This window comes from Engraulis encrasicolus, chromosome 4 (assembly GCF_034702125.1).
Source record: "Engraulis encrasicolus isolate BLACKSEA-1 chromosome 4, IST_EnEncr_1.0, whole genome shotgun sequence".
Classification (NCBI taxonomy): domain Eukaryota; kingdom Metazoa; phylum Chordata; class Actinopteri; order Clupeiformes; family Engraulidae; genus Engraulis; species Engraulis encrasicolus.
In genome coordinates, this window is record NC_085860.1 from 52,160,393 (window position 1) to 52,169,186 (window position 8,794).

Here is an 8,794-nt window from a genome sequence, read left to right on the forward strand (position 1 = left end):
AATGTAAATTTCCCAACATTCTATAAAATTGATGTATCTCATTTTGGAAAAGAGCCCAAATGAGCAGTCCGGCTGGATGGCATCTAACCCTACTTGGCCTCAAGGACTATAACCTGAAATAGCTGGAAGGGGCTTTGAATAAATGTAAGTGTGTGTGTGCGTGGGTGTGTGTGTGCGTGCTATGTGATTTCCACCATCAGTACACTGCCCAAGTGCCAGAGAACAGTCTGGATGCGGAGGTGGTGCGCGTGATGGTGGATGATGCTGATGAACCTCACACCCCCAACTGGGACACCATCTTCTCCATCCTCCGCGGCAACGAAGCCGGCTTCTTCAGCATCAGCACCGGCGAAAGCAAAGACGAGGGCATCATCACCACCGCCCAGGTAACCACATCGAAACACTGTTCAACCGTTTAACCCCTTAGCGCATAGGCTATGTCATGACCTTACTGCCACCAAAATTATAATGGCTATGTCTTAATTTGTTCCTTAAGGCTCTCTGTAATGTCATAGCCATGTTGTTATGATGTAGTTGAGTAATTTCAGCAAATAGTGTGGGAATACCCCCACTAGTGCATTATGGGGCTACAAGGCTTGTGAAGAAACTCTGCGGTTCACTACTAAATATTTGTTCATGTGCCCTCTTTTGCATGTTGCTTTGGACAAGGCAACGTAATGTAATATTTTGGATAAGACAATGTCATGTAATATTTCACGTAATGTACTGTTTCACCACAGTATTTAGTTTCTAGGGTTTCTAGGGTTACAGACATTTTATTGGCATGTTATTATACAGGAAAGCAACAACTTTGTAAAGTACCTCTTCTGTGTCTTTCTGTCGTTCTCAGCCTCTGGACTTTGAGCAGACGCGGCGTTTCACGCTGATCATCGCGGCCCAGAACGAGGTCCCCTTTGAGCCCTCTGTCATCACCTCCACTGCCACGGTCATCATCGACGTCCAGGACGTGAACGAGGCGCCCTACTTCACGCCGGAACAGAAGCTGGTGGTGAAGTCAGAGGACCTGCCGGTGGGCAGCGAGATCGTGTCCTACACGGCAGTAGACCCCGACGTGGAGATGAATCAGGCCATACTGTAAGCGCAAGTGTAACACACTCACAAACAACATTAACCCCTTGAATGCAGAGCCTCTGTTATCACTTTATTGCCACCAAAATGGTAACGACCATGCCTTAATCGGTTACCTAAGACTCCTTTGCATTGTCATAGGTAGGCCTATGTTATTATGATGTGGTTGAGTGTTATCAGCAAAAAAATGAATAGACCTGTCGATGGGCCCATCTGCAGTAGGCCTAACGGTAGGGACACATACACGCGAATTTGCGAACTTTGGCATTCATTCCTATGAGAGAGGCGAAGGCAAGCGATGGCAAGCGATGGCAAGCGAAAGCAAGCGAACAGGAGCGAAGCGAAGCGAAATTATTAAAGAAAGTTTAATGTTATGCAAATGAGGAGCGAATTCGCCTGCCGTGGCACAATCAAATCAACAACATAACTGTTCCATTCCATTTCATTCGCTGCGACGACCTGATGACAGTTGAATATCGCCTCTCTTCACTTCGCTCGCTTCGCCTCCTATGTGTCCCTACCGTAAGAGGCTGCAACTCTGTGGAGGAGTGAGTGGAGGAGGAGGAGAGAGTGAGGGACATTTGTGTTGAATGGTTTGGAACACGGGGGAGGAACGGTAAAGCCTTCTCTGGAGGGAAAGTGACCAGAGTGAGTTCGGCAGAGAGTGAGCAGGTTTAATATATGTTATTGTTTAATCTTCTTTAAGTCTTATATACCTAACCGCTGCCAAACTAGACTCCGGGACCTCTCTATACAGCCTGGGCGAAAGCCGACTGTTGACTCCGTAAAACAGTCTGGTGATAGCTAAGAGGAATCTGTCTCCGTGGAGGGTGGGAGATGGTCTGATCTTACTCTGATATTTAAATTCATTGGAGTTCCGAATTCAAATTAAAACCCATATTGTGCTTTTTGTGGATGACTGTAACGATATAGTGTCGCAAAAGCATGCACATAACAAAACAAAAAGTGTGAATACTGTAACCTTAACCAATCAGTCACAGACTTCGCTTGTGAGTTCTTCGTCACCACTCTCAACTGTTTGCTGGTTGGCTAAACAGTGAGCGAACCGAGCTAGGAGGGTTTCGCCAGACTAGGTGTGAAGCCAAAATCTTTAGGTGGAGTACATAGGATGGCGTCGCCATGCTACTCTCTATAGGCCTAGAAGCCACTGTACACAAGTGCCACAGGGAAAGGACTGTTGGGAAAGGACTGTTGGGAAAGGACTGTTGGGAAAGCCTCATTGTCATCGTGAATGTGAGAGAGTGGTCCGCACACTGGACATAAGCTCCAAAAAATTATATTTTATTTAACAAACGGCAGCGTTTTGATTTGATTCACCAGTGTGGTCTTCCACAAACCTCAAATAATTAGGTCAAATGTAGAGGAACTTCATTGGAGCTACCATAATAGCCATATCATATACAGTAAAGGGCTGACAGAAACTAATGTTGACATTAGACCGTTATATTGAGACCAATCAGGAACCACATTAGAAACAAATAGGAACTACATTTAGACTGGATAGCCATTATAGTAGGCCCAGGTATGAACTGCTTTACTGTGGTGTGGGATCATAAAAGAACCATCGAAAGGCACCCCCCCCCCCAAAAAAAAAAAAAAAAAAAAAAAAAACAGAAGATCATTAAAACATTAAACTTTTGTGAGAATGCACCATTGTAACAGTGTATGACTATGTATATGTGGTCTGGCTTTATTTTTTAATAATGTGTGTGCGTGTGTGTGTGTGTGTGTGTGTGTGTGTGTGTGTGTGTGTGTGTGTGTGTGTGTGTGTATCTGTGTGTGCGTGTGTGCGTGTGTGTGTGTGTGTGCGTGCATGCGTGCGTGCATGCGCTTGCGCTTGCGCTTGCGTGTGTGCGTGCGTGTTCGTGTGTGTTCGTGCGTGTTCGTGTGTGTGCTTCCCAGATATCGTGTGGGCCAGGATCAGGGCGGCTGGCTGGCCATTGACCCGGCTACTGGTCTCATCTCCGTGAAGAGTCCCATGGACCGGGAGTCACCATTCATGTTCAACAGACAGTACAAAGCCACCATCTATGCCATCGACCAATGTACTACAACACAGACAATACATTGCTACAATTTAACCCATTTATGCCAAAATACCTGCAAAAAGTGCCTGTTCAGTCATTTTTGGGAAAACGTACTGTCAGTCTATAAAAAGAAAAACAGTACCTCAGCCTCTGAAACAAATATCAATTTATAAACATGGAATAAAGTGCATTTTTATGTTCCAATATTTTTAAATGAAAACAATCTCATACGTGTATCTCTGGAGCCTTGCATCAAGCACTTCCTGCCACTCGGGTCAAAGTTGGGCTACGCACCATCTGGCATAAGTATTGTTTTCCACTAGTTTCACTAGTTGAAATCATTTTAAAACTTACTTGAAGTTACAGAAGTACAAGCATTTCTAGGTTTCCCACGCACAGTAGGGTAAACACCTCAATCAATATTTTCTCAAGTAACATCCACATTTATAACACAACACTCGGCTATTCCTGAAATGAGGGGTGCCTACTGTAATTGGCAGGTCATTACGAGTTTTAAGAATCTTTTTGCTTGCTCGCATTCCCTCCAGATGAGTCATATTGTTGAGTCATTTGAACTTGCCCACCCAGAAACGTCAGAAATGATCAGGGCAGCAACCACCATTTCGAAATCTCAGATAAAAACTACCAGGGATGGATTATACATTCCCCTTTTCCACTGCACATTCTTTTTTTTGCACAGTAGACAGACAAACAGACGATAGATATGGTCCTGAGTGATTCATTGATTACAGATAATGTGAAAATGAACATTTACAAATGACTAATAACGTGTTAAGTAAACATGAATTCATGCACGATATAAACAGAGCAGTGATTATACAGTAGTGTATTATAATCTGTACAGGGCTGATAGTAGTAGACACCAAGCTCCCGTTGCTCTTGACGTTTCGGGCAGCATTCCCTTCATCAGACATCAAACAGACTACGTGCATGTCATTCAATGAAGAGAGTGTGTTGGTGGGTTGGTGTACTTTTTGTTCAGTGTTCACTCTTCACAGTTTATGTAGATGTCAGGGCTGATAGTATTCAGCCTCCATGCCTGATTTCAGGCTTGACAGAGTTTGCAAAACTAAAAACATTGATAATAATTAGACATTAGGTTATTCTTATCTCAGAAAGTGTTACAGGTTCAGGGTTTTCTTCTACTATCAGGCTTGAATAATGGTCATACACAGGCTATTAAATGTTTGAATAATGTGTCAAAATATTCCTACGTTACGTTACTATGCAGTATCTTGTCGTCATCGTTAGAGCAGGGGAAAAAGTTCAGGCTCAGGATTTTTTTTCACTATCACCTCTGTCTGTATGTGCTGTATCCCTAAACAGAGATACTGATACACACTGAATAAATGCCTCATTCTCCTCTGTTGTCCCTCCCCAGCACCAGACAGCCATCACTGATACACACTGAATAAATGCCTCATTCTCCTCTGTTGTCCCTCCCCAGCACCAGACAGCCATCACTGATACACACTGAATAAATGCCTCATTCTCCTCTGTTGTCCCTCCCCAGCACCAGACAGCCATCACTGATACACACTGAATAAATGCCTCATTCTCCTCTGTTGTCCCTCCCCAGCACCAGACAGCCATCACTGATACACACTGAATAAATGCCTCATGTTCCTCTGTTGTCCCTCCCCAGCACCAGACAGCCATCACTGATACACACTGAATAAATGCCTCATTCTCCTCTGTTGTCCCTCCCCAGCACCAGACAGCCATCACTGATACACACTGAATAAATGCCTCATGTTCCTCTGTTGTCCCTCCCCAGCACCAGACAGCCATCACATCCCAGCAACAGGCACCGGCACTCTGCTCATCGAGCTGGAGGACGTGAACGACAATGCCCCGAGTGTCCAGGAGAGGGAGCTCATCATGTGCAACCAGAAGCCTGTGGCTGCCCATCTCACTGTGCATGATCCTGACGGTCCAGGCTTCTCCAACCCCTTCAGGGTGGAGCTAAACAGCAGCCTACGCAGCTATTGGAGCGCCAAGATGAATGACAACCGTAAGGGGGCGGGGTTGGGGGGTAGAGATGGGTGGACATTCTGGCTTGGTTCAGGAAGTAGAACCAAAGATCCTTTTATACAACACCTCTAAACCAAAGATACTAAGCATTGTTCAGCTGTGCTGAAACCGTCTCTGGTAAAGCTTTAGAGTAGAGTGTCTCAATGGTGGATCTACAGCCTCCCAGTTGGGGAGCCCCGGGGAGGGGGGGGGGGTGTGTGTGTTAGGGTTAGGGTTAGGGTTAGGGTGGGGGGGAGGGGGGCGTTGAGAAAGATACAGCTGAAAGAGGGTGGCGCTTATTTGCCATTAAGAGGAGTACCATCACAAATATGTGATTAGAATTTTGCCCAAATTTTGAGTTCTCATTATGATGTCATAAGGACAAGATTTTTAACACAGACTTCTATGGGAGCTGTAGAGTGTTCAAGTGAAATTCTAGAAGAACCTGGGGAAAGTCCTTACTCCTCAAAGGGTTAAGGTGCATTAGTCTTTTTATTTTTTAATAATAAGGGGGAGGGCGGGGTGTGCAGATAGAGATGGGCAGACCTTCCAGAATCAGGAAACAAAGCTCTTGCTACATATTTGCTTTTTTTCTCCAATTCATAGATAAAGTAGATGTATCAACGACTCCCCTTGTCCTTTGGGACGAATGGCTCAAATTGATTAACATCAATTGCCAGTAATACTGTATATAGTTTGCTCATAAAGCATGAATGAATACTGTTAATTGTGCACCCCTGCAACAGGCCACATTCAGTTACGTATGTGTTATTAATGCACAGTAGCCCCCTCTCTCTGTTGATGAGGCAAAACCTCATGTGTTTGTCAAAAAGGCTCAAGGCACTGCCTGTGGAAATTTTAAAAAGTCCTTAATGAAACATGGCTAATAATAATAAAGACATTTTTAAGTATACTTTTTGGAGTGCCTTGGTGAAGAAACGTTTTTTCTCTTTTCAAGCAACTTTTTTGCAAAACCTCTTGTGTTTTATGTTTTATGCTGACATTTGTGTTCTCTGTTTTGGTGAAAAGGGACTGGCATCGTTCTCAATATGCGAACCGCCCTGAGCAAAGGCGAGTATGACGTCATCATGACCGTCTGGGACAACCAAGGCCTGGGCCAGGTCAACACTTTGCAGGTGGAGGTGTGCGACTGCACAGGAAACGACAAGAACTGCATGGATATCAGAGTAGGAAGCTTTGGCCTGCCGGAAACTATGGGAATTTTGGGTGCCGTCCTGTTTTTACTATGTAAGTTGCATAAAGAGTGTGCATTGTATTTTGCTCACCAGTTCTCTTTGATTGGAGGACAGACTTCTATAGCTTGAAGTGAATTGTACATTTTCCCATAGTGGGAAAAAACGTAACAAACCCATAAAAATAATTCAAACCCGTTAAATATTTAATTTAATATTAACTTTAATGCACTCAGAGAGTGCAGACCTCCACCAGGCTAGTCAAGTGTACTTTACTGTCAAAAATCTATGAAACAGGCTTAGCACAGAAGTTTGAAACTGCGTTTGACCAGTTTCTTGTTAAATGTGTGTCCCTTGTCCTCCTGCAGTTCTCTTGCTAATTCTATTGCTGATTCTGATAGTGCTGGGCAGTTAAAGAGTATTAGTTGAAAGCATGTTCTTTGTCCTCGTGTACTAGTGTTGTTGCTGATTCTGATAGTGCTGGGCGGTTAAAGAGTATTAGTTGAAAGCATGTTCTTTGTCCTTGTGTACTAGTGTTGTTGCTGATTCTGATAGTGCTGGGCGGTTAAAGAGTATTAGTTGAAAGCATGTTCTTTGTCCTTGTGTACTAGTGTTGTTGCTGATACTGCTCCTGCTGGTGAGGAGGAAGAGGAGCAGCGCGAAGAAGGGAATCCTGGTGGAGGACGAGGACGACGTCAGAGATCAGCTGTTCTACTACGACGAGGAGGGCGGAGGAGAGGACGACAGGGTACGCATGTGTGTGTGTGTGTGTGTGTGTGTGTGTGTGTGTGTGTGTGTGTGTGTGTGTGTGTGTGCACAGTAAGTGTGTGTTGGAACCAGGACCAGGAACCAGGAGTGTAACAACTGTAATCGCTAATATATATCGGCACATAATTATAGAAAACTCGAACACCAGTTATAACAAATGATATCAGCTAAAAAACCCAATACTGGGTTTACTTTGAAGGTCTGATATGATTATACATAATAATACTTGTCCATTGAAACAAAAAAGCATACAGTAATTATACAAATATTTCAGGAATGATAAGAAGTATATAATTTCCTTGGTTGGCAACACTTGATATCAGCTAAAAAACACAATACTGGTTTTAACTCTGAAGAACTCATATCATACATCATAGTGCATGTCCAGTGAAACAAAAAGCATAATTATACAAATATTTCAGGAATGATAAGTATAAGTATATAATAATTTCCTTGGTTGACAACCCAGCAGGAGTTTGACCTGAGCCAGCTTCACCGTGGTCTGGACAACAGGCCTGAGGTTTACAGGGAGAACGTGGCTCCGACCCTGACCTGCGCAGCCCCCATGTACCGCCCCCGCCCCACCAACCCCGACGACATCGGCAACTTCATCATTGACGTAAGAGCCTTCATATTATTCATATATCATATTATAATGATATAATATGATATTTATTTCAAATATGGTTATCATTTTCTGAAATTAGTTTCTGTGTGTGTGTGTGTGTGTGTGTGTGTGTGTGTGTGTGTGTGTGTGTGTGCGTGTGCGTGTGCGTGTGCATGAATACTTACCACCACCATCTAAGTATTAATTATGACTGAAAAAATTGCAATTTTCATACATGAAAAGGGGGATCTTCTCCATGGTCCGCCATTTTGAATTTCCAGAAATAGCCATTTTTAGCTGCAAAAAATAACTGTACTTGGACCATACTAGACAATATTTGTTTAATACTTTATTAACTTTCATGAGAAGATCAAATTTGGCAATTGGCAGCCCAGTTTCAATGAGCAGAATAGTCGCAATACCTTTTTTGACCATTTCCTGCACAGTGTCCCTTTAAGCATGCGTTAGTAGTAGAACACACAACCCAAAAGGGTAAAATACCCTTGAGCTATATATCCAAAGCACTCTTCATTGAGTCAAGGTGGTTGAAGTATTTAAAAAAGCCTTACCTGTGTTACCCAGGACCTGAGTTTTTAACCACGCCTTGATGAAGGCCAGACGGCTGAAACCGGTCGCCGTTTTTACCATGTTTACCCGGATGTAAAATAGAGGGTTTTTACATGCTTCAACCACCTTGACTCAAAGGAGAGTGCTTTGGATATACAGTAGCTCAACAGTCTGCCAAGTCCTAAAAGGAATAACCATAATGCACCACTTCAACCTGGACTTAAGACTATAGAGCGCTTGCTTGCTATTCTTTACTTTTGCCACTGTTAACCCCTTAAGACATGGCTTTATACATTTGTTGTTACCAGTATGTTAATGACCAAGTCGTGGTGCATTACTAAAGGGCCTGTGTTGTGTCATAGTTTTGTAGTGCTATAGTAGTTACATTTCAATGATTATTGATTATTCAACTATTACAGCGTGCCACTGGAGGTACGTCGTGCATTAAGGGGCTACATGCTTGTTTCTTTTGGTCCCACCAGAATCTG

The 8,794-nt window shown here is 43.5% G+C and overlaps 1 protein-coding gene across 1 annotated transcript in view; it reads left to right on the forward strand.

The window, feature by feature from the left end:
• Positions 1–8,794, forward strand: part of LOC134448121 (B-cadherin-like) — a 32,343-nt gene that overhangs the window by 22,579 nt on the left and 970 nt on the right. Inside the window, exons 9-15 of the mRNA XM_063197878.1 lie at positions 201–386; positions 851–1,095; positions 3,013–3,155; positions 4,936–5,172; positions 6,201–6,419; positions 6,976–7,112; positions 7,605–7,751. Coding sequence (XP_063053948.1) covers positions 201–386; positions 851–1,095; positions 3,013–3,155; positions 4,936–5,172; positions 6,201–6,419; positions 6,976–7,112; positions 7,605–7,751 — 1,314 coding nt within the window. The remainder of the gene's footprint in view (positions 1–200; positions 387–850; positions 1,096–3,012; positions 3,156–4,935; positions 5,173–6,200; positions 6,420–6,975; positions 7,113–7,604; positions 7,752–8,794) is intronic.